The sequence below is a fragment of the Odocoileus virginianus genome, chromosome 28, assembly GCF_023699985.2.
Source record: "Odocoileus virginianus isolate 20LAN1187 ecotype Illinois chromosome 28, Ovbor_1.2, whole genome shotgun sequence".
Lineage (NCBI taxonomy): Eukaryota > Metazoa > Chordata > Mammalia > Artiodactyla > Cervidae > Odocoileus > Odocoileus virginianus.
Genome location: NC_069701.1, coordinates 22,648,546 through 22,673,010, shown reverse-complemented (window position 1 = coordinate 22,673,010; position 24,465 = coordinate 22,648,546). Strand labels below are relative to the sequence as shown.

Here is a 24,465-nt window from a genome sequence, read left to right as displayed (position 1 = left end):
CAGGAGCAACCCCCGATCCTCTGGCTTTGCTCTGGAATTCTTAGTTTCTCCTGTTTTTCTTGCGTGGTTTTTTTAAAAATGTATTATGGGATGTTTGACACATTCCATAATAAAAGAACACTCTATTATAGAAGGAGAATAAAGAATATTTCTGTGTCCATGAGCTAACTTAATGTGGAAAACACTATCTTGCGTGCTTTTAAATTCATGACATGTGATGGGGATGTAAGTAAGCCAAGTTATACCATGTTGGGTGACTGATTGAGATCATGTATGTGAAAAGCTTCACTTGGTATATGCTAATTAGTAGTAGCTCTATAAAAGACACTGAAATCTTACATAGATTTCATCTAGCATGATTATAGCTCTATTTTCATCATCCAGGGAATTCTATTTTGAGAGGAAGTTGTTTTCCCGAGTTCCATAACAGGTCCTGCCCTGCCTGCCAGCCCTTGATTCTGGCTTTGCCCCCTGTCATTGTTCAGCTGAGTTAACCAGGGGGAACATCACTTTACCCTCCACCTTCCCACGAGGAAAATGCCCATTTTCAAGAAGAACACGGAGACTCAGAGGTTGCATCTTAGAAAAATTCAGTCTATAGACTGAATCGTCCCATCCAGGACTCATATCCTATGACATTGGTGTCCTTGTCAAAATATTTAGAAGCAGCAGCAGAACAGACCATGGATGTGTCCTGCTTTGGTTTCCTTAGGATGAAGAAGGAAGCAGGGGTGAAGGGTTAAAGCTGAGCTTACCCAAGAAACAGGGGCGGGGGGATTTTCCCACGTTTGGGGGATTCTCTATGCTCCCTGCATTGCACACAGTGGTTTATAAGCATCTTGACTTGTCCAGGTGAGCCTGGCTTACACCTGTTGTCCTAATGTAATTAAGAATGTCTCCCTCTCCCTCTCAAAAATGCCATATGGTAAGATGTCACATAGTCAAAAACCATAATTTTTTAAAAACAAAAGGGATGTGTTATATTGTTATATGCTGATTATAAGCAACCATTTTATTATTTTTAAAAATTTCAATTGGAGGATAACTGCTTTGCAATGCTGTGTTAGTTTCTGGTGTACAACAACATGAATCAGCTAAAAGTATACATATATCCCCTCCCTGTTGGGCCTCCCTCCCACCGCACCCCTATCCCACCCCGCTGGGTCATCACAGAGCTGGAGCTGAGCTCCCAGCGTTATACAGAAGCTTCCCACTGGCTCTCTGTTTTACACATGGTAGTATGTATACATGTCAATGCTACTTTCTCAGTTCATCCCACCCTCTCCATACCCCACTGTGTCCACAAGTCCGGTGGGGCCCAGGGAGACTCAGTGACTTGCACAAGCCAACAAGTGGTAGAAGACAGACTGGAATTCAAGCCTGGCTTTTCCAAAAGCCACGCTCCTGATGGTTTTCTCCCACAATCAGCACAGGCTAGCTCCCAAAGCAGAGTGAAAGTTGGATTCTAGTAGTCTGTATTGTCAGTTTCTTCAAGAGCCTGGAGAGAGGAGCTCTCCAACAGGAAGTAACTCAGCCTGACCTAGTCAGCAATCACACCCCAGGGCACTGGCAGGCTAACAGGGGATAGGGCTTGCTTCTCAAGAGAACCCCATTCATGCCTCTGCCCTTCATCTGGTCATTGGAGGAAACAGTTCCTTTATCAGCGTCCTCTTGCCAAGCTTGGGGTAACCTGAAGATGTGTCTTACCCGCACCGGGGTGGGGGCTTCCCTTCCTCCAGCCCACTCTCTTTAACTCCCTTCCCACTTCAGAAACCTTCAGCCTAAGGGTGGAAATAGAGAAAAGCAGACACATTACTTTGCCGACAAAGGTCTGTATGGTTTTTCCAGTAGTCATGCATGTATGGATGTGAGAGTTGGACCATAAAGAAAGCTGAGCACTGAAGAATTGATGCTTTTGGACTGTGGTGTTGGAGAAGACTCTTGAGAGTCCCTTGGACAGCAAGGAGATCCAACCAGTCCATCCTAAAGGAAATCAGTCCTGAATATTCAGAAAGGACTGAATGTGGAAGGACTGATGCTGAAGCTGAGGTGGCCAATACTTTGGCCACCTCATGCAAAGAACTGACTCATTTGAAAAGACTCTGATGCTGCAAAGATTGAAGGCAAGAGGAGAAGGGGACAACAGAGGAAGAGATGGTTGGGTGGCTTCACTGACTCCATGAACATGAGTTTGAGCAAGCTCTGGGAGTTGGTGATGGACAGGGAAGCCTGGCATGCTGCAGTCCATGGGGTTGCAAAAAGTCAGACACAACTGAACTGAAGGGTGGAAGTGAAGCAGAGGGAGCCCCCAGGTTCCCCCTTCTCTGTCCCACATGCTGGGTCCCATAGTGTTTTACCCTCAGGGTCAGTTTAGACCCTGGCCGTCAGCATCTGGTGTTAAAAGAACTGTAGAAAAGGAAGGATTGCCCAAGGAGATACACCATTGCATCCATAGCTCCTGCCTGGGAATAAATATTTTATTAGCCCTACTCTGCACACATTTTTTTTTTTAATGTAGGGGGAAAAATGTTTTTAATGTGAGTTATTTGTGGAAGCAAGCCCCATAGCTTATCCCCACACCCACCAAACTCAAGTTATTTATTTGATGAACAGGAGACAGCCATGTATCTGAGGGCAGAATGATTGGGCAAAGCTAGGTGAGGATTTTGGAGTGGGCTGGCAGCTACTTGGCACGCTCTGGGTGGCTTGAAGCATGGAACAGGGATTTGGGGGTGCTGTGTAGACACCAGTGAGTCTCCCCTGGTGCCTCCATCCCTAGATCCCTTCCTCTGCATCCTGGACAAGCACAGTCTTGCTCGGGATTCTGTCTTTTTCGGTTGTGTCCTTACTGAGAACTTCCTCCTGGCGCTCGCCAGACATCCCAGTTGCAACTTGCCTCGAGTACCCACTCTAATCCCAGTGGGGAGAAACTGGCTAATTTCTCTGTGGTTTAGGCCGGATTTTAATTGAGTGTGATACCAATTAAGTGTTCAGGAAATCTGTCCTATCCTAGAGGAATTAAAACTCATGCGAGGGCTGAAACCGCCTCCTAAAAGGGTGTGAGACAGGGCTCCCCAGAAGGGCTTCCTCCTCTAACCAGAATCTCCCCGTTGTCTTGCAGAGATCAGGAATGGAAACCTCAAGGCCATCCTAGGCCTCTTCTTCAGCCTCTCCCGGTACAAGCAGCAGCAGCAGCAGCAGCCGCCGCCGCCCCAGAAGCCACACCTCCCCTCGCCACTGCCGCCTGCCGGGTCTCAGGCGGCAGGGGCCCCCTCCCAGTGCCAGGCTGGCCCTCCTCAGCAACAGGTGCCAGCCACCCCCCAAGCCCCGTGCCAGCCTCACCAGCCGGCGCCACATCAGCCGTCAAAAGCACAAGCCGAGATGCAGTCCAGGTGGGTGCTCCTCATCAACTGATAATTCGGCTTTTCTCAAGGTCTTCTGTCACACTGACCCCGTTCTAGCCTGCACCCCACGTGGTTCGGGTTTGCGCTTCTGCAGGGCTGAGAACTACCAGTAGTTCGTGGGGAATCAGCATGACCTTGAAATGGATGTGCCTGGCGGAGATGAGGGCTATTAGAGATCAGAGTCGCCAGCTGCTCCCTCCTTAAACTCTGGCCTGTTAACACACACATGCTCATAGGCAATAAACAGCCCCTAAAATAGACTTCAAACTTCTTCTGCGTGTCAGCCTACAGGCTGGGTGTTCAGTGTTATACGTACAAAGCAGTTTCGCTTAGTGGAGGCAGAAGCTCTCCAACAGATACCTCTGCTTTGCCAGAAGAGAAATCCCAAGAACCCAGAAGAAAGATAGCATGTGATTTTTAGCAGGACGAGAGGCAGCCCCCTTCTCTGAGTGGGCCAGCATCTCCTGATGGGGAGCCGTTCCCAGTCAATGTGCCTGGGTTTTGTTGACCTTGGAGACCAAGGAGCAGTGTCAGCTATGACCCTCCGCTGTTTGGATCAGGACTGAGTTTTTGTTGGTGTTTCCAGAGAAACTTGCAACCAATGGTATACCAGCAGAATGCCAGAACAGTTACCGTCTACTGTGTTCACATGCTGATAGCTGCATTCCTAAACAACACCGCAAAAAATCACCTCATAAAACACTTAATGAGGGGAAAAAAATAGAGGAGGGGATTAGGAACTAGAAAGTTTTTGACTCATAGTAAAGTTTTGGAGAAAACATTTTTTTTTTAAGACATAAAACTTGAGCTATCAAACCTAAACGCCACCACTCAAGTTGATTGCTTGATTTCATTGAATATGTGCTACAGAGTGATGGCTTTTGCTTTCCAGTCCCCCAAAGCACCAGCACTAATAATCATAGGTTTTCTCACACACCGTCATACCCTTGGGAGTCATTTGTAGTTGGGCGAAGTACAAAGTGGTTGAAGCAAAGCAGCTGCCCTCGAGATGGTTAATGGTCACAGCTGCTTTTCCCCAGGAGAAGTGCTGTTTCCCAGTTGTGATCGTGTTAAAACCAGCAGTGACAGATGTGATGTAAATCAGAACCCCTAATTAATTATCTAATTATATCCAATTTTCATTGTGAAAATCTATGGGCTAGTAGGGATGCCTGGACTAGCAATGAGGACTGGACAGCCAGGCAGCCAGCCTCAGCACCTCTGCCCTGAAGGGCCCCCTGGGTGGAAGTCATTCTGTGATCCTTAGTGGGGTCAGGATGATAACATGACCTGGGCATCATTTCCCACACTGCGTGCTGCAGAGTGCTTATTCCCTGGATAGCAACTTGCAGGGGAAGGGTTCTATGGGGGAAAATTTGGTGCCTGCTCCCTACATCCTACTGAAGGAGGCAGGCAAAAATGGGAAGAGAAATATCAGAAGTGGTAGTACAATCAAATAATGGGATTCAGAGGGATTGGGTTCATAATTTAAGTTGGGTTAATAGGTTTCTCTGAGGACTTGACACTGAAGTAGAAATAGGAATGACAGGGGGCTAGCCATGCAGGTGTGGAATAGATCAGGGAGGGGGAGCAGCTGGTACAAAGGCCCTGTGGTAGGACTAAGCTTGGCAGGTTGGAGGAGCCGAGAGAAGGCTAATGTGGCTGGAGCTCTGTGGGCAAAGGGGAGTGTGAAGTGAAAAGCAGCCTTATAAGCAAAGAGAGCCGCCACCATTGACATGAAAGGCAGTGTAACGGTCACCCCTGGAGCTGTGTAGTCCCATAGCCCTGAAGCAAGGTCACAGTGACAGCTATATAGGCTGAGGAGTTGGTATTTCATTCTAAAGGTAACAAGCCATTGGACAGTCTTGAGCAGGAAGGAGAGTTAATTTACAGTTGTTATTTTAAAATCACTTTTGTTTCTCTCTAGAAAATAAGACTGTGGAAGGGTCAAGAATAGAAGGAAAGACCCCAGCTAAGAGGCTTTGTCATTCTCTAGGTCAGGGGTCTGCAACCTTCTTGGTACCAGGGACCAGTTTCGTGGAAGACAATTTTTCCATGGACCAGGGTAGGGTGGTGGTGGTTTCAGGATGACTCAAGCACACTACATTTGTTGCACACTTTATTTCTATTACTATTATATCAGCTCCACCTCGGACCATCAGGCATTAGATCTCAGAGGCTGGGGAATCCCTGCTCTAGGTGACAGTGGCTTCGATCAAGGTGGTAGAGCAAGTATGGACATGGACCAGTTCAGGGTATTTTGGAGGATGAGCCAGCAGAACTATAGGTAGATTGACTGTCTGGGGTGAGGGAGGGAGGAATCACAGATAAGTCTTTGATTTCTGACTTGAGTGGTTAGGCACATGGTGGCATTTATTGAGATAAGGAACCTGGGGGGAGTAGTGGGGAAGGACATGTGTACCCTGGGAATCTTTAGAAGAAGGTGTAGAAAGCCTTCTCAAACTGAGCCACGAAACTCTTCTTATAAGAATGTCTCATTGTGTAGGGTTCCAAGGAACATGTGTTGAAAATCTCTGGGCTTGTGTCATTGAGCTTTGATAGCCTGAGGCATCCATCGCCACAGTAAGCTTTTGTCTTCTCAAAAGAATCAGATGTCCAAGTCAGGAAACCCATCTCCCAATAAGAAAAAGCATCCTACTGTTAGTAAATGCTTTACCTAGGGGGACTTCCCTGGCGGCGCAGTAGTTGAGACTTCGCACTTCCACTGCAGGGCACACGGGTTCCACTCCTAGTTAGGGAAGAAGCATCCCGCATGCCGTGTGGTGTGGTCAAAAAACCACAAGAGTGAAAAGTAGATGCTTTACCTAAAGACCAGCCACACTCACTTAAGCCAGGTTTTTGATGTCCATTTTTTCCGGAGTGGTTCCTGACATCATGCCCCCCGACCCTACAATGTGGTGATGATACAAGTCGGGCTCTGGAATTGTTCTGTGTCCTCCTTCACCCTTTGTTTGGCCTCCTTCACCCTTTATTTGGCCTGTATTGGGTTACTTTAGCCGATGATTGGTTTTATCCATGACATACTTACTGATGCTTTCTAGTTTTCCTTCTGGAGGATAATCTTGTTCTCAAAGTCTAGAGATGTGATACTCCATACTCATGCACTGGCTGTAAATTTAAAAACAGTAAAGTCACTTCTCTGGCTTAGTTCCATTGTATTTCTCTCCCCAAATTCTGATCTCCCAGATCCCAAGGGTAATGGTTCAGACCCTTGATCATTAACGTCAAATGTTGATATAACCCCCAAATACCAGGTTTATATTGATCCTTCCTTAGAGCTCCACTGGGCACAAACATGCCTAAACACCATGCCTCTCAAGATAGCAAATGCTAAAACTTGACAACTTTTCCATAATGTTTGTTAATTAAAAAAAAAAAAGAGATGTGGAAGCTGAGCAAGGAAAATTGAGATACTGGCATGAAGGAGAAAGCAATTCCTCCATGGTGACTAAATGGAGACTCACTTTTTTCTTCTCATCAGCTTTTCTCATTAATTTACATGATGGCTGAGAAGTCAATCCACCTTTCACCTCGTGAAGTTCCTCTCTATCTGTGTCTCCTTTACATCATATCAATATTTAGCTTTTTAGAAAAAAAATACAAAGAATTGCTTTTAAAAAAATTCATTCTCTTCTGTCTTCCTTCACATCCTGGGTTTTGTGACACCAACATTGTATTTCTCACCTCAGATCCTTTTATGAACATGTTATCAGTGGTATGGATGCAAGAAAGATAAATATTTCTCTCTTTCATAAGGCAGTAAATAAGTTGAACCATTTATTAAATCCATTCATGATTCTTCATATTCATAGGTTTATGGTTCAAAGCCCAGAACATAGCAAGTTCAGAAGATTTGAAATGGTTATTGCTGATACTAGGGAGAGCAAACATTCCCAAGACCAGCAAAACTTGAAAACATCTCCACCCTTATTTGGGCTTCCTGGGTGGCTCAGCTGGTAAAGAATCTGCCTGCCAATGCAGGAGACACAAGAGATGTGGGTTGGATCCCTGGGTCAGGAAGCTTCCCTGGAGAAAGGAAATGGCAACCACTCCACTATTCTTGCCTGGAAAATTCCATGGACAGAGGGGATTGATGGGCTGCAGTCCACATGGTCGCAGAGAGTCAGGCATGACTGAGCACGCATGCCACCCTTATTTAGGGTCAACTTAATGGGATATTCAGGACATTCCTCCAAAGAGCATTCCAGCAGAATAAGCATGTGGAATAGATAAAGATCTGAATACTTGAGAAAGGTACAAAGTTTACTTTTCAGAGACCCCTGGCTTCAGGGACTCATTGTGGAGGAAGACAGTGTAGTGACTGGTGGCAAAAAAGAGATTTGGAGTTATGAAAAAGGAAATCACAAAAGTTCTTAGATAATCTTGCACAGCAGTTTCCTTATGTTGGAATTTTATCAAATTAGACCTAAGAAAAAGGCTGCATGTTGTAGAAAAATCGGGCAGAGGGAAACCCGGGGGCTTTTGCTGTGTCTCAGGACTCCTAACGTGTCTTCTCTCCTCTCACTCATCTCTTCCACTTTTTTCTTTCCTGTCATGCAGTGCATCTTCCAAGGACTCATCACAAAGCAAAATCATCCGCTTCACTCTGGGTCAGAAAAAGATCTCTAGGTTAGACCTCGTCCACGTCCCGCAAAGCATGGTTTCAACCCAGCCCCTCGTCCCCTCTGTCCTGGCTGCACTTCCTTTTGGTCCTCCGCCCCCTGACATGTTTGCAGTTTGGGAAAACCAAACATGCTTTGGCTGATGACCAAGTGTTGAGTGTTAGAGACGAGAGTGGCCCTGGGATGGAAGGGGTGTGTGTGGGGTGTGTGTGTGTGTGTGTGTGTGTGTGTGTGATGATTGTGAGGTTTAGTTGTACTTAATGTTTCTGCATCTCATTGAGTTTTTTGCCTTTGATTGCTTGAACATCAAAGTCCATTCTGATTTAGAGAGGTGAGTTTTTAGATGGTTTTCTATAGTAATTTTATGATGAGTTTGACGCCCTGCTCTATCCTGGCCCTGATCCCACCTCACCTGCATCTTGTTTATGTGTGTTATGCTTTTTGTTATTGGTGCTATCCTAAAATGACTAACGTGGGATTGGTTTTCTCCTGAGTGTTAAAGACCTGAAGCATGAATCTAATTGTTCGGAGGAGACAAAGCAACAAGGCAGCTATGTCTCATTTTTATTTCTGGATGCTCTCGTGTACATGGATGGATCACCTCAGGTCCCTGAAAATAAAAACTAGGCCTGCTCACTAGTTAATTCTCTTGACTCAGCTTGGCATCTACCACATCCTGTGAGGACCCATGCCAAGATACGGGAAAAGCCAGTTATATCCTTGTACCTACTGTGTGTTAAAGGTATCAACAGCAAACATTTATTGAATGTGTATTAGGCGCCAGTGTGAATACATTATCTTAATCTTCAAGTCAGTCTTCTTGTGGTAGGTCATGTTGTTATCCCCATTTTACAGATGAGGAAACTAAAATTTAGGAAGTTCGGTAAGTTATCAAAGTCACACAGAAAGCAGAAAAACCAGGACTTGAGCCCAGGTGATCTAACCCCAGAACCCTCACTGTAACCACCACGTTATACCTCTCCTCTCCACCTCCTCCTCCGTGAATTCTGGTACGCGACTTAGCACAGCACACAGGCATGTGGTTGTTGATGCTGGTTTTTAAAATCTTAGGTTTCAACCATTCCTCCTGGCCTTTTGCCTCATGATATCCTTGTAGCATCCTGACAGGGATGGAATCTCGTCCTCATTATGTTCAGCTAGTGTTTTTTTTCATTGAATCTGACTTCAAGCTAAAGGGATGCCCAGACTGTGTATCTCTCCGTATTCAGGTCGCCCATGGCTGCAGAAGGTCTGCTTGCTGCCCCCTACTCTCTTAGGCTCTGGCTGAGTGCCTTTTCTAGTAGTTAACTTTTCTAAAAAGCTTACACATGGGGAGGCCCAACTCGGATCCACCTGGCTGTGGGGAGAAGCCACAGGGCAGCTGCTTTTCTGTAGAACAAGTCAACCTGTTAGCCAGACTTGGTACTGGGGGACCTGCCGTCATCACTGCCTCTCAGAGCCGTGTGTCTTAGTCTGCGCATGCTATTAAGACACATCACTGTAGACTGGGTGATTCAACACAGGTTCATTGCTCATAGCTCTGGAGGCTGGCAAATCCAGGACCAGGGTGCCAACACCATCGGGTTGGTGAGAGCCCACCTCCTGCTTTCCAGAGGGTTGTGTTTTTTCTCTGTCCTCACATGGCAGAGAGCAGAGAATAAGCAAGCTCTCCTGTCTCTTCTGAGGCCGCTCCACCTTTGTCTTGCTGATTGCTGAACCTAGGGTAGGCAAGGCGTGAGTGGGGAAGCTGAAAGAAAATGAGAGGAGCCGTAGGAACTGCAGGCACGCTCCATTCTGCTGTGACTGTCACAGCAGATGCACGGGCTGTGTCAGGTGGTGTTTATATAGGTATACGAGCAAAGGTGGCACGTGGCCAAGTGAGTATGTCACGATACTTGTGCGCATTGCTATAAATGGTCTTAGCTGTTACATAACCATGCCAAGTCATTGTTTACAGGATGTGGGGCGAGAAAGCCTGACCATCGCCATCTTGGCTAACTGTTATTCCCCTGTGACCTTCATGACCTCATTACCTCCCAAAGACCCCTACCCAGATCCGTCACACTGGCATGACAATGTATGCATCTGGGGAGAAGGGAACACAAACATGCAGTCTTAGCCGTGTGCTACAGAGTGACTGCTTTCCCCAAAAGCATGAGGCCCAAGTCAGGTAGATGCCCACCGCTACCCCCCACACGCAGTGAACTGGGATCCCAGTGTGTGTGTGTATCGTGCAAAGTCCATTCACAGGAAAGGAAGCGGGTGGGAGGCGTGGAGGAAACCTGAAATCTAGTGCTTGTTCCCACGGTGTGCTTAGCTCTGAGAGAGAGAAGACGGGAGCTAGCTGGGAAAGAATCTAATTGAAAGCACATGCGCATCCCCTGAACGATGTCTTATCAGTCCCGGATGACGTGATGGAAGGAGGTGGAGTTGCAGGGAGGGGTGGGAAGAGAGGAAGAGCTGAATAATGGGCTTGTCTGCCCTGCCCTTAAGGCGTGCTGGGCACAGGACTTCCAGATTGACCCAAAGCCAAGGTCTGGCTTTCTATCAGAGTCCTGGTGCTCATGGTCAGTCGCTCAGTCCTGTCTGACTCTTTGTGACCCTATGGACTATAGCCTGCCAGGCTCCTCTAAGCGTGGGATTTTCCCAGCAAGAACACTGGAATGGATTGACATTTCCTCCTCCAGGGGATCTTCCTAACCCAGGAATCAAACCCTCGTCTCCTGCATCTCCTGCATGGCAGGCCATTCTTTACCTCTGAGCCACCAGGCAAGCCCAGTCCCTCACCTAGATTTCCTTTTGGATGCATTTTGTTTCTGATGAGCCTGATAAAGGGATTGTTGTTGTTCAGGCACTCAATTGTGTCTGACACTTTGCAACCCCATGGACTGCAGCACACCAGGCTTCCCTGTCTTTCACTAGCTCCTGGAGTTTGCTCAAACTCATGTCCATTGAGTGGGTGATAAATGATGATCATCTGAATTAAATTCACCCATTCCAGTCCATTTTAGTTCACTGATTCCTCAAATGTCGATGTTCACTCTTGTCATCTCCTGCTTGACCAAAGGGATCTTCTTTTATTATTTGCCTGACACTCCTTGCCTTCCCCTCACCCCCACTTTCCCACCACTAGCCTTGAGCCCAATCTTAATAAAGATTTTAGTTGATCAGGCACCACCAGGGGTTGCAGTAAAGCTTGGTTGCCAAAAGAAAACAGCCCTGCCTACCACTCTGGGTGAGTTGGACACCTCTTCCAGAGCTCTGGAAATAAGTCTCTTTTCAGGTGCAAATACCTGCCAGAGCCAGACACCTAGACAGGCACCAGGGGTGTTGAGCAGAGAGGGGAGCCTCACCTTGAGTATACAGGGAAGGAACTGATGGAGGGAACTGGTACAGGGATGAAGAATTTCCATGAATTTCCACCTCTGACCACTGTGTTGTGTTGGTAAGAGATCTTGGGATCCCTGGTGAGCCTCAGGTATTTAGGCTTCTTCTATCTGTGGGAGGCACTGAAGCCTGGTGACTAAGAGTGCAGCTTTGCAGTCAAACCTAGCAAACCCTGTGTTCATCACTTACTATGTTACCTGGGCCAATTAGTTAATCTCCATGAGTTGGTATTTCCTTGTTGGTAAACCCTAGTGCTGTTCACTCACAGTGCTGTATGGAATAAATAAAGTCATTTCCAGTCCTTTGCTACCTGGCATGTAATCAGTGCACCATAACTAGCTGATTAGGGTACTGTTGGTGGTTTCAGCTGATCTGGTCCAGCTCTGGGGTATCCCACAGAGTTGATCTCTACACGACCATCTGGTGGGGAGGAATCAGCATGGCTAGTAGTTCAGTCCTCTCCACCCAGCTGCTGAAAAGCAGATGCTGTGGAGTTGAGAGACTTAGCATTTAATCATCTTGTCTGGCAAAAAGCATCTCCGATTATGACCTCTGCCCTCCGAGGTCTTTAGCATGGGCACACAAGCTGCCATCTTTCCCGGGGGAGCTGGGGGCAGGTGGGGCATCTTCTGCTCCTGGCCATTGAAGTGGTTTTTGGGAGAACCACTTTCTTCTCATTAGCACGTGCAGCAAGTGGAGCCAGAGCTCACACGCAGGTTACGTGCCAGGAATGACAGTCTTACCACCCTGCCCGCTCAGCTGTGCACATACGTGTTGGAGAAATTGACCACGGGCTCCCAGAGCAGCAGGGTTTTCCTTCTGCTTCTTTGTTACACCTCTTCCCTCAAATATCATTTTTTCGAAAAACAACATGAGTGTTTCAAAGAACCTATTTGTGTCCTCTCATTTTGTAACTATTGTCTGGACCCGGAATGGTCACAGGATGCAGAGTCCCTCTTGCAAAGGAGCTATTGGGACCTTCCGGCACTCTGGATGAGGCAGGGTGTGGATGATCTGAGCTTCACTTGCCGCAGTCTCTCTGCTTGTTCTGAGTCGGGCACTGCGGGGCAGCATCTGTTCTGGTGCCTGCCGCTGTTCTCCATGAGTAAGACCCAGCTCTGCTTTGGAAGGATGCTGAGTGGACAGACAGCAGCTGCTCCCAGGCCAGGAGAGAAGTGCTCCTGATGCGCAAGGATGTTAACAAGGATCAGCTTCAAAAGGTTGGCCGGCGGCCTGTATCATTGGACACTGGAAGCTACTCTGCTTTCCAGCTCTAGCTTTGCGCTCAGCCTCTAGGGTGACTGTTGCCTTGCTGGAGGACCGGACCAAGTCCAAGGTTCATGGTGTGACACTGAGGCTGGCCCCACCTGCTTTTCCAGCTTCGTTTCCTCCCACGCTTCCCCCCAATCCCCAGCACACACCAGCCTTTTCTTTCCTCGGTGCTTTTGTATAAGCCCCCCTCTGCATGAGCCCTCTGCCCCTTATCTTCTTGCCCCCTACTCACATTTCAGACACTGATTCTTTCTCTGGGGTCGCTTTTATTTGGAATCTTCCCTGACCATCCATCAACTTCCAAGGCCATTATTTTCCTTCTCAGAATTACTTCTGACCTTTCATATTCTTTTATCAATACATATGTAATTTAGATGTCAGCTAGAGTCTTTCAGCCACTTAAGATCTAAATAAGACTGAGCTAGAACCCTGTGATGGTCTTTTGGGGCTGCCATAATAAAGCACCACAGATTGGGTGACTTATAAGCAGCATAAACTTATTGCTCACAGTTCTAGAGACTGGAAGCCCAAGGTGCCAGCCCAAGGTGCCAGCCTGGTTGGATGCTGGTACAGGCCCTCTTCAGGTTGTGGGCCGCTGACTTCTTGCTACGTCCTCGCATGGTGGAAGAGGTGTACTAGCTCTCTGAGTCCTCATTTATAAGGGCATTAATCTCATTCATGAGGCTCTGCCTAACGACCTCATCAACTCCCTAATACCATCACATTGGGCATTATGATTTCAACATATGAATTGGGGTAAGGAAGGACTCAGGAACATAGACATAGCGTAGCCCTTCTTCAGTTTGTGAAGTCCAGTGCCCTCATGCAGATGGCTCAGGTATCTTAGGATCTCATGGGCACCTTTGGCTTTGAAATCCTGCGCTTTCAATTCAGTCTGAATGAATTCAGTTTGTGGATTGACTCACCCCAAGGGATGTTTCGGTTCCCTCCTGGGTGGACCCAAATGAAGCTCTTTTCCTTCCAACACACATTCACTCATGGCCTTTTTTTGTGGGGCAGACTCTGCTGAAAGTTTCAGAGGCATGAAGGTGCTTGCTTTGGAGCAAGCAGCTGTCCCACCCCATTCACAACAGAACCCAAGTTTTAAAGCACTGTATTCACAGGGATTCCTTCTGACACTCGGAAGAAGTTACTTGGTATCCATCCAGTTTTCCCATGGTGCTGTTCTTACTAGGGTGTGATGGTGGTGAGGTAGAGAGTGATGTGAGCTGGCTTGAGCTTGATGATGGCTTTTGATGGCTTGGTATGTGCTACCCATCTTTATTTGCCATGTCAGCTGCCCTCAAGGCCTTCTAGACCTCCTCTTCCAGGTCTCAGAAAACTTGGCACAACCTGCAGCCTTTAAAGGATGTGTCTGTGTAGCACCTCTAGGTTCTGACTCAAGGAAGAGATGATGGTAACCGCACCTTGGGAAACCAGAGCTGTCTCAGTTAATCCAAGACTGAGGATGTCTCAGTCTGGAAAGTGGAGCTCACAGATGGCTCAGAGGTACCCCAGGTGTAAGGTCTTTGTCACAAATACTTGAATGAAGGAGTTGTTCTTCTTCATTGTTCCTTGGGGAAATGATGAATCCTATTTGCCAAAGCCTGTCATGCCTCTTTGGAAATGTTGATCTCCAACTCTTTGTGTGTTGATTTTTGTCCAGCTCTCTTCTGCTTCTTTAACTTAGATCTATTTCCTTCTTTATTTGTTCGAGTCTTTTTTTATACCATAGCATGTTTTCTTTATGACTGTGTCCAATTCCTTTAGGAATCTATGCTCAGCAGAGAGGAGGAGAAGGGGAACCAACCTGCATTGAGTACTTGCTGGACATTATGTCCCATTTCAAGTTTACAGTTATCCTATGGGGGTACTTTACTCTTATTCAAAAGTGACAAATAAAGAACATGAATCTCAGATTATAACACTGGCCCAATATCATATCTATATTTGAAAGGGAAAAGCTCATTTTATCCACTATATACACTGCTTCACAGAGGACCAGGTTGCCCACTTCATTCCGAGATGTGGCCATCCCATCCATTACTGATTTCTTGCCTCCATAAAGGCCCTGTGCTTCCCTGAAAAATCTGTGGTCCAATCCCAGGTTAGAGCAGGGAGGCCTCTCTGGCAACTCTGAAAGGAACACATCTTTTCCCTCCTCGATGCTTTTTGCTTCGCTGTTCTTTGCCAATTCCACACTGGAGTAGAATGCTGTGGCCTGTGTTACCCTGAACCACTTAAAACTGTTGCTATGACATCATCTTGGAACAAGTCCATCATCCTTTTCCAGGCCTATCTGTGGGCATAAAAACTCCTGCCGAGTCCAGCCTGGAGGAGCCCCACATCAGCACCTGCAGCAGCTCCACCGCTGGCTGTGAGTCCTCAGATAACACTGTCCATCTTAGAGGCTTTACAGGATGCTGTTTGCACTGGAATCAGAACCTGGAGGTACCAAGATCCCTTTGCTGGACCTCTTCTGATCGGTTAAAGTGGCCACTTCTGCTCCCCAAACACAGGCACTGATATTGCTGGTTTTGCACCCCACTCTGTGCCTGTCTTCATGGGGTGACTGTCTTCTCCAAACAAGATGGGTAACTTAACAGAGGGGTAAATCCTCCTAGTGTAGTGAGAAGTGAGGCCTTCCCTCTGCCACTTTTTGGGGGGAAAAGCTCACCCCCTTCCTTCTCTCCTAGCTCCCTGTTGAGGAGCTGGGCCAGCTTTTTCTCGACTGTATGAATTTTACAGTCCTCTCACACCAGCTCGTGCTCCCTGTTTACTCTACAACCATCTTTCTTGCTTAGCCAACAAGAATAAGTTTAAAGTGTTTGCCTGCTTCTATCTAAAATGCTTCCAGACTGCAGACTTCTTTGGTGCTTACAGATTTGTGTGGAAAGAAAAGTATGAAAGCTTTATGAGTTGAAAACTCAGACTTATCACTAGATCTAATGCTGGTCGGCTGTGGTTCCAGTGGCTTTTAAACACTGCTAAGTGGGTTTTAGCTGAAAGATATTACTAAATATTTCATCATTAATTCATCTTTCAACTCTAATGATTGGAAACAGTCTGCCTAGTAGTCCCTGAACAAAAATTCTGGTTTGGGGAGTCTTAGCCTTAACTCTTTGGGGAATGGGCCATAATATCTTTAGACACATTACTAAAGATTAGTCTGCTGATTTTATTTCCCAAACCACCCCAAAAATGAAGTGTTTTATTTAAAGGGAAAGTGTGTGTTTGTCTTTAGGCTAACAGATTCCCGCTCATTTTACAGAAGGAATATATGATTTTATCTATCTACTTAAGAGAAGCTGGGCTTCAATCTCAGGGTAATGTCTATGCGGCTATCAGGTGTTGAAGGAAAATGTATGTCTGAACAGATGTTTCCATCCAGGCCATAAGTTTTCATTGCGGGTGTGTTAGGTTCTGAAGTAGCAGTTCCCTTTATGTCCATCATGTTACGTCTTTCTTGATACTTACATCCCTAGATTATGGCAAAAAAAAACACACCATTTTCAATACCTATCAGAAGAGATGCACACATAAGGTGCAACAATTTAGTGTCTTAACAGGGGCTTTATGTTCCACTCTTAATAGAATTTGAGAGGACATGGTTTGGTCCTCTTGAAAATGAAAATTACTCATCCAGGAGAAAAAGGAAGATGAGCTTTGTTTTGTTATTATTAATGATCACCCTGGGTGGCTTGTGGGATCTTAGTTCCCTGACTAGGGATTGAACTTGGGGCACGGCATTGAAAGCCCAGAATCCTGACCACTGGGCCACCAGCGAACTCCTCAGCTTCGTATTTCTAGTCAGCAAACACAGTCATATATTTCTCTTTCTGTGCTCAAAGGAAAACAGCTCATACTTTGCCTTTGGACTGGGGTTGTTATAGCCTAGATGTTTGTGATGGCTGCACCGAGTCCTTGGACTAGCAAGCCACCACAGATCCGATGTCTTGAATGGTTTCTTTTACCCCTTGCATGGCCGCAGTTCCTTCTTCTGAGATTCCGCGGTTTTCCCGAGACTGAAGCCATTACTCGCTGCTTTTGCATTTTAGACTTCCAGGTCCTACCGCAAGGGTATCCGCTGCAGGCAGCGAGGCCAAGACACGCGGAGGGTCAGCCACTGCTAACAACCGACGGAGCCAGAGCTTTAACAACTATGACAAGTCTAAACCGGTCACTTCCCCACCCCTGCCACCAAGCAGCCACGAGAAAGGTAAGCCACTTTCTTGGGGGTCCTTTCTGACATCTTTATAGCAGATCCAGTTCCTTGGGGTAAGTGTGGGATTGCAAATAGAGTGAGGGGAATTGCTCAGATGAACATGCTCGGTTGGCAGGAACTTTGTTAGCAGAGGTATTAATAAGGTGGGGAAAATACTACGTTTTCACAGTTTCCAGCAGGAATAGCTATGTTTGTCTGGGTAGGGCCCAGAAGACACATAGAAGCAATATAAGAGTGTGCAATTTGAAAATAAATTTTCATAGAATATGCTCTATAGAGTAGATGATTTTCTAGAAATGAAGCTTTGTGAGCTGATAGATTTTTACCCATAAGAAGTGATGTGAGGGCAATTAGAAACAAGAGGATTCTCACCCTTTAAAAAAGTCAGAAATGTAGGTTGGGTAAATGAATGTCTTGGCTACACATAAGGAGTAGGCAGCATTCCTCTTGGCATTCTGATAATATAACTCTTACCAAAAAAGGATATGGTTTTTTTTTTTATTTTGACCATGCATACTACTGAAGTTTTAGGTAATGGGAAAAAGATAAATAGCCCCATGGGGACTCTTGCATAGAAGTTAATAAGACAGACCTTTGCTTGCTACAGTCTCTGTCTCATGAGACATTGGAGAAATGGGGAAATTGAGACAGCTTTGAAGATTCTTTAGTAATAGGCAGCAGCTGCTGCTGCTGCTAAGTCATTCAGTCGTGTCCGATTTATGTGACCCCATAGACGGCAGCCCACCAGGCTCCCCCGTCCCTGGGATTCTCTAGGCAAGAACACTGGAGTGGGTTGCCATTTCCTTGTCCATTGCATGAAAGTGAAAAGTGAAAGTGAAGTTACTCAGTCGTGCCCAACTCTTAGCGACCCCATGGACTGCAGCCCACCAGGCTCCTCCGTCCATGGGATTTTCCAGGCAAGAGTACTGGAGTGGGGTGCCATTGCCTTCTCCAGTAACAGCCAGAGCCCTCCTTTATTCCTCCCAGACAAAGGGGCCTGGGAAGGAAGCACTTCTGCCTAGTAGGGTGGGATCATTCCAGGCCTTGTCCTGAGTGCCCCCTCTTCCCCTGGGAACCAGGAGAGCTACCTCCTGCTCCCTAAAGTATTTCTGGAGACTGGCAGCCCTTCCACCATGAATGAGATCAGAAACCCTGCACTCACCCCTCCAGCCCACCATAACTTGGTCCAGTAGACCCTGGGCTTCCTCCTACACTCACCCCCACCTGGAATACTGGAGGAAACATGAAGGAAATCTACATAGGGCTGAGGTATATACATGGCTGAAGTCTCGCCAACAAGGCAAGGGGAACTCTGCACAGGGCCCTAAAGCTATCGTCAGAAGGTCTCAACCAGCTAGACTCTGATCCAGTCCTCCACTTTTGCCTCAGGCAAACCATTTCTCTTTTCTTTTTCCACCTCCCTTCCCCCTCTTCCTTTCCTTTTCTTTACCATACCCAAGTATATTCTTGTTAAAAGTCTGTTTAAATTACAAAAACAATAAACAAACAAACAAAAAAAAATAAATTACAAAAACAATATATGCTTGTAAAATGGTACAAGTTTATAGCAAATAAAAGTTCTCGTCTATATGTTCCCTGAAGGATACCAGTATAAACTATTCTGTGCATAACCTTCCAGATACATTTATACACATACATAAGATAGAAGAGAACTGATTTTGTTGAGCTCCTACTGTTTGCCTCATTGAATTCCCCCAAGTTGTATTTTTATGCCCACTTACAAAGGATGGAACCAAGGGAAAGAGAGGTTACATACTTGCTGGGGCCACAGCAGACAGTGAGAGGTGGAGTTGGAACTGAACTCAGGTACTTTGGTTCCAGAATCACAGTTAATACTGTGCTTTTCCTGAAAGTAGAAAGGAAATGCTCTAAGCCTTGCTCGTTGAGAGTTGGTTAAAGGCATGCAAGTTGAAGGAGGTGGGGAGAAAGGAGAAGATCATCCTGCTAGACAGGCCTGCCCTTGTTCCATAATTCTTTGGGGAGCAGAGACATAAAAAAAGTTTAAAGGATGGATATGAGGCCAGTGTCCAAAAGATGGAGAAAATAAGGCCAAGGTTCGCCGTGGAGGGAACACACGCGGGAGGGTGCAGGGTTGGTGGCCAGACCTGTATCCCAGGGCCCACACGATGCAGGGTCACTCCGGCAGCCCAGCCGGGGGTCCCCTCTGACCCTGGGGCAGCCGCCAGTCTGCTTCTGTCCTGGGCGGGGGTTGCCGTGTGTGCCCCAAGCGAGCAGACAGCGGGAGGCCTTCTGCAGGACAGTGGCTGTGGATTCTGACAGAAGCGTCGTCCAGGGAAAGACTTCAGCGTCAAAGGAAGGAAAGTCATACTTACTTGTGCAGCACCTAATATTTGCCAGGGACTTTGATTTTCGCGATGTTACTTGATCTTCACAAACATTCCATGAGGTAAATATTAACTCGGTTTTACTGATAAAAAAAATGAAGCTAAATGAGATTAGTAACTTTCCCTGGCAGGTAGTTGAGTGCTGGAGTTCATGTCTGTGTCTAGCCACTAGAATTGAACTCTGGCTTGGTCCTGTCCCCTGGAATGTCTGTGAGGAGCGTCAAGTGAGGGAATACGCCTGAGAATGTTCTGGAAGCTATAACATACTCACAATCCTGTAAGGATTTGCAGTGATAAAAAATTACTGCTGGAGGGTCAGGTGCACACCAGGTACATTTATTAGCCTTCTCCTGCCCCGAGGAGCTAAGGGAGAGCAAGGTTGGCACAGGCCTGGGTACTTTTTATTACTTTTCCACTGTCCTGAGGCAAAGGATTATGGAATTTTACCTTCAGAGACTGTCATTATTTCCTCCTCCTTTCTTCGTGGTCCCTGTATTCTCCCTTGAATCTGACCTAGCAGACTGAAGTTGGCAACTTACATGCAAAATATAGTTTGTGGTCAGGGAACAGAAATAACTCAGCCACCTGGCCATGTGTAAGACACAGCAGGTACTTAGGTGCATAAGATATCATTCTTCACCTGGAGAAAGCTTGGAGAGAGAAACTCTCATGAGCAGATAAATTGCCGTTCAGTGTGGTTGGAGCTGTAGCTGAGGTGTGGACTGCTTTCCAGTGAGGTCAAGTCCGGGATGGAATCTCATTACCTCTCCTTCCATGAAGTTTTCTTGTGGGTCAGTCAGACCTGGACAGCACTGTGCTCTGACTTCTCACGCTCAGATGAAGCAAGTCTGCTTTTCTATGTGACCCACTCACCTAGGAATTCCACTCCTAGAGTTTGCTCTAATCATATCAGTAAGTTCATTATTCTGTCAATAAATGACAAAAATATTTCAACATTTAGTCCCAGTTTTAAAAAAGGATTAAGAGGAATAAAAGGAAATTGTAATGAGCAACTTTTCAAAAACCCCAGAGCACTCTATACTTTGTGCTAAAGCATTCCTCTTAAAATCTTGTCCAAAAATACAAACTCCCCTTTTGTCATCATCACTGAATTTAGTTCTGATTATATTGAGCAATCAACTGAGATGTAAAATAGAGGAAAACTAGCAGGTAGTACTTCTGAGTTAGGGAAAAAAACTCAGGACTCACACAGTTCGTTACTTTGTCCCTTAGAGTGGCCACGAACATAGTTGATACACAAAACCCAGAAATTTTCTGTACAGCAACATATCCTATTCGTTTTCCTAGAGATTTAGGTTTCAGATTTTGCAGCTTTGGAAGAAAGTTTGCAGAGCCTTAGGCTTTAGAAAACCTGCTAGTTGTCTGTCGCATCATTATCACTCTCACGGTTTAGGTCTACCTTTGGATTTACACTCCTGCAGGCAACAACCAGGCCGAGCCTTGCCTGGCCTGAATGTGTCAGGAGGACCCTGCAGAATGTGTCTGCAGCATTGTCTGTGAAACATCTGTCAAGGGATGGCTGGGACTTAGGGTGGTCCTTTACTTCCTCTTTTGGCTCTGAGCGACTCTAGGGCTCCAGGTCAGAATTTCAGATTTTGAGGGGAGATGAAATAGCTGTTATTTTTCCCTCCCCCACCCCCAACATTTGTGGCATGATCTGTTTTCTTTTCCTTCCATTCCCTCACTTACATCCTCTGAATGGGTAACACTGCCAGAAATTTAATACATTTCTAAAATATTTAGTCCATCATATAAATTTGGAATGCTTAGACTAAATTCTATGCATATGGAGAATGTCTTTTCTGAATAATGTTTTCTTCATTTTATGGAAAGCATATATTTATTTTCAATACAAAAATAATTATGTTAAAATATTCAGGCAACACAAATTTATTAAAAGAAAAAAAAATCCCTATGTAATCCCACTTCCCAAACAAAGCTACTGTTTACCATTTAATTCATATTCCTCTATTTGGCTTCCCCAGTGGCTCAGTGATAAAGGATCCCCCCGACAGTGTAGGCGATGCAAGAGACATGGATTCAATCCCTGGGTCAAGGAGATGGCAGCCCGCTCCAGTACCCTTGCCTGGAAAATCCCACAGACAGAGGAGCCTGGTGGGCTACAGTCCATGGGGGTCACAAAAATGTTGGACAGAACTGAATGACTAAAAATTTTTTTCATGCATATACTATTACATTTTTTTTTTAAGTTTTCTGTATTTCCTTATTTTAAATCATAGTTAAATGTATATACTGTAACATTTTGATAAATTTTTCCTAATGTTTACTCTTTGCCAGGAACTATTTGAAATGCTTTATATAGGACATGTCAAGTCTTATAAATCAACAAATCATGGACAGACATTTTTAAATGGATCATTCGTTTTCTTTCTTCATAAATTTGTTGCATGGTATTCCATTGTATGAACTTACTTTAATATTTTCAGTCACTTTCATTTAGATTGCTTCTAATTTTTTGATGTTATAAATAGTTTTGAGGTTAATGTCCTCATGTGTCTTTTTTGCATGTATACAACTGTTTCAGTGAAATTGCTTATTGAAGGGTATGTGCATGTTTTACATTTGTTTTAACAGTGCCAAATTTTGCTCCTAAAAGGTTATCCCTATTTATAATTCCCAGCAACAGAGTGTGAGAGGATTAGTTTCTCTCCACATTTGACACTTTTATTTTCATTCTCTTGGGAAAAAAAATATTTTGTCTTAGAAATGAAGCAAATTATTTTAAGATGCTGAAATATATAACAAGATCGTTTGCTAAAAACTAATTTTGGTACTTTGCTGAGAGTCACAACTGGTGATTGTGGCATAGTGCCAAAGCACCTGGGTTTGAGATCAAGCTCACTCCTGCCTGGCACTCAGACACTTCTCCAGGCCTCAGCTTTCCCTTCTGTAAAGTGGGCCTAAAGTTCTCTGTCACTGAGTCACTGTGAAGCATGAATGAATTCTTTGATTTTAACTGGCTGTTTGGCTCCATCAGCGCTTTCCAGTGGGTTCCTTTCACAGGTCTTCATTATCTGTGTCACTTTCTTCTTCCTTGTTCACTTCTGCCTGTCCTGGGCAGACAAGGAGAGCCAGACAGGGCTGGAGATTGGATTTCAACAGCGTTTAGCACAATGTCATGTCTGAATAACATTGGAGCCATTGATTTAGAATCTGCGTGGTGGAGTACAAGGACATGCGCTCATCTCCTGCAAGAATTCCAAAATTTGCTGCTGAACAACCATTGGCAGGATAATGTTAGTTCCCACCAAAAAAAGATACCCCGTGTCCGAGGGCAAAGGAGAAGCCCCAGCAAGATGGTAGGAGGGGAGAAATCACATTTAGAATCAAACCCCATACCCACCAGAGATCCTCAGAGGACTCAAACAAAACCTTGTGTGCATCAGGAGACCCCACAGAGACTGAGCCAGACCTGCCTTTGAGTGTTTGAGTGTCTCCTGCGGAGGTAGGGGTCAGCAGTGGCCTGTCTCAGGGCCAGGGGCTCTGGGTGCAGCAGACCTGGGTGTGGCATCAGCCCTCTCGGAGGAGGTCACCATTAACCCCACCATAGAGCCCCAGAACACAGGACGGGGGAAAGACTCTTGGAGGGCACAAACAAATCCTTGTGTCCACCAGAATCAAGGAGAAAGGAGCAGTGGCCCCACAAGAGACTGATCCAGACTTGCTTGTGAGTGTCTAAAGTGTCTGGCGGAGGCGTGGGTCGGCAGTGGCCTGTTGCAGGGTCGGGGGCATTGAGTGAGGCAGTGCGTGCATGGGACCTTTTGAAGGAGGTCGCCATTTTCTTCATTACCTCCGCAATAGTTTGGCCTCAGGTCAAACAACAGGGAGGGAACACAGCCCTGCCCATCAATAGAAAATTGTATTAAAGATTTACCGAGCATGGCCCCGCCCTTCAGAACAAGACCCAGATTCCCCCACAGTCAGTCTCTCCCAGCAGGAAGCTTCCATAAGCCTCTTATCCTTATCCATCAGAGGGCAGACAGAATGAAAACCACAATCACAGAAGACTAATCAAACTGATCACATGGACCACAGCCTTGTCTAACTCAGTGAAACTATGAGCAATGCCGTTTACGGCCACCTAAGACGGAGGGGTCGTGGTGGAGTGTTCTGACAAAACGCAGTCCACTGGAGAAGGGAATGACAAACCACTTCAGTATTCTTGCCTTGAGAACTCCATGAACAGTATGAAAAGGCAAAAAGATAGGACACTGAACGAGGAACTCCCCAGTTCGGTAGGTACCCAATATGCTACTGGAGAAGAGTGGAGAAATAACTCCAGAAAGAATGAAAGGATGGAGCCAAAGTGAAAACAACGTCTAGTTGTGGATGTGACTGGTGATGGAATTGAAGTCCGATGCTATAAAGAATAATATTGAGTAGGAACCTGGCATGTTAGGTCCATGATTCAAAGTAAATTGGAAGTGGTCAAACAGGAGATGCCAAGAGTGAACACTGACATTTTAGGAATCAGTGAACTAAAATGGCCCAGAATCAGTTCAGTTCAGTCGCTCAGTCATGTCTGACTCATTGCAACCCCATGGACTGTGGCATGCCAGGCCTCCCTGTCCATCACGAACTCCCAGAGTTTACTCAAACTCATGTCCAGTGATGCCATCCAACCATCTCATTCTCTGTCGTCCCCATCTCCTCCCACCTTCAATCTCTCCCAGCATTAGGGTCTTCGGATGGCATCACTGACTCCATGGACATTAGTTTGAGCAAGCTCCGGGAGTTGGTGATGGACAGGGAGGCTTGGTGTGCTGCAGTCCATGGAGTCGCAAAGAAACACAACTGAGTGACTGAACTGAACTGATAAACTTGTCAACTTTGTGGTTTGCAAGGCAAGCTCTTTATCAGGCTTAGTGAATGGGAGAGGGAAGCACGAAAAAGTTGCCCATGTTCTGCTGTTAATCAAGATACTGACCTAAAATTACAGTTTAGATGAAGCTGATTCAGTGGTCCAGGTCATGCAAAAGAGCGTATGGCTGGGGTGCCCATGTTTCATGTCGCCTTTGTTCATCACTATTTGTGCTCAACTTTGGGCTGGAGGTTGTGACAGTGAGGACTGGCTGCTGGACAGCTTGGGGGAGGGGTAGTGCTTACTGTTGTTCAGTCACTAAGTC

General features: G+C 45.9%; 1 protein-coding gene across 9 annotated transcripts in view; it reads left to right on the top strand.

The window, feature by feature from the left end:
- NAV2 (neuron navigator 2) overlaps nt 1-24,465 on the top strand; it is a 783,526-nt gene that overhangs the window by 541,871 nt on the left and 217,190 nt on the right. For 7 of the 9 annotated variants that reach the window (XR_011484330.1, XM_070457299.1, XM_070457295.1 and 4 more), the window contains 3 exons: nt 3,122-3,392; nt 7,986-8,054; nt 16,765-16,925. Coding sequence is in view for 8 of the 9 variants with exons in the window: in XM_070457299.1 (XP_070313400.1) it covers nt 3,122-3,392; nt 7,986-8,054; nt 16,765-16,925 (501 nt within the window). In the remaining variant the exon portion in view is untranslated. The remainder of the gene's footprint in view (nt 1-3,121; nt 3,393-7,985; nt 8,055-16,764; nt 16,926-24,465) is intronic. The other 2 variants (XM_070457298.1, XM_020910136.2) reach the window with 1 other exon arrangement.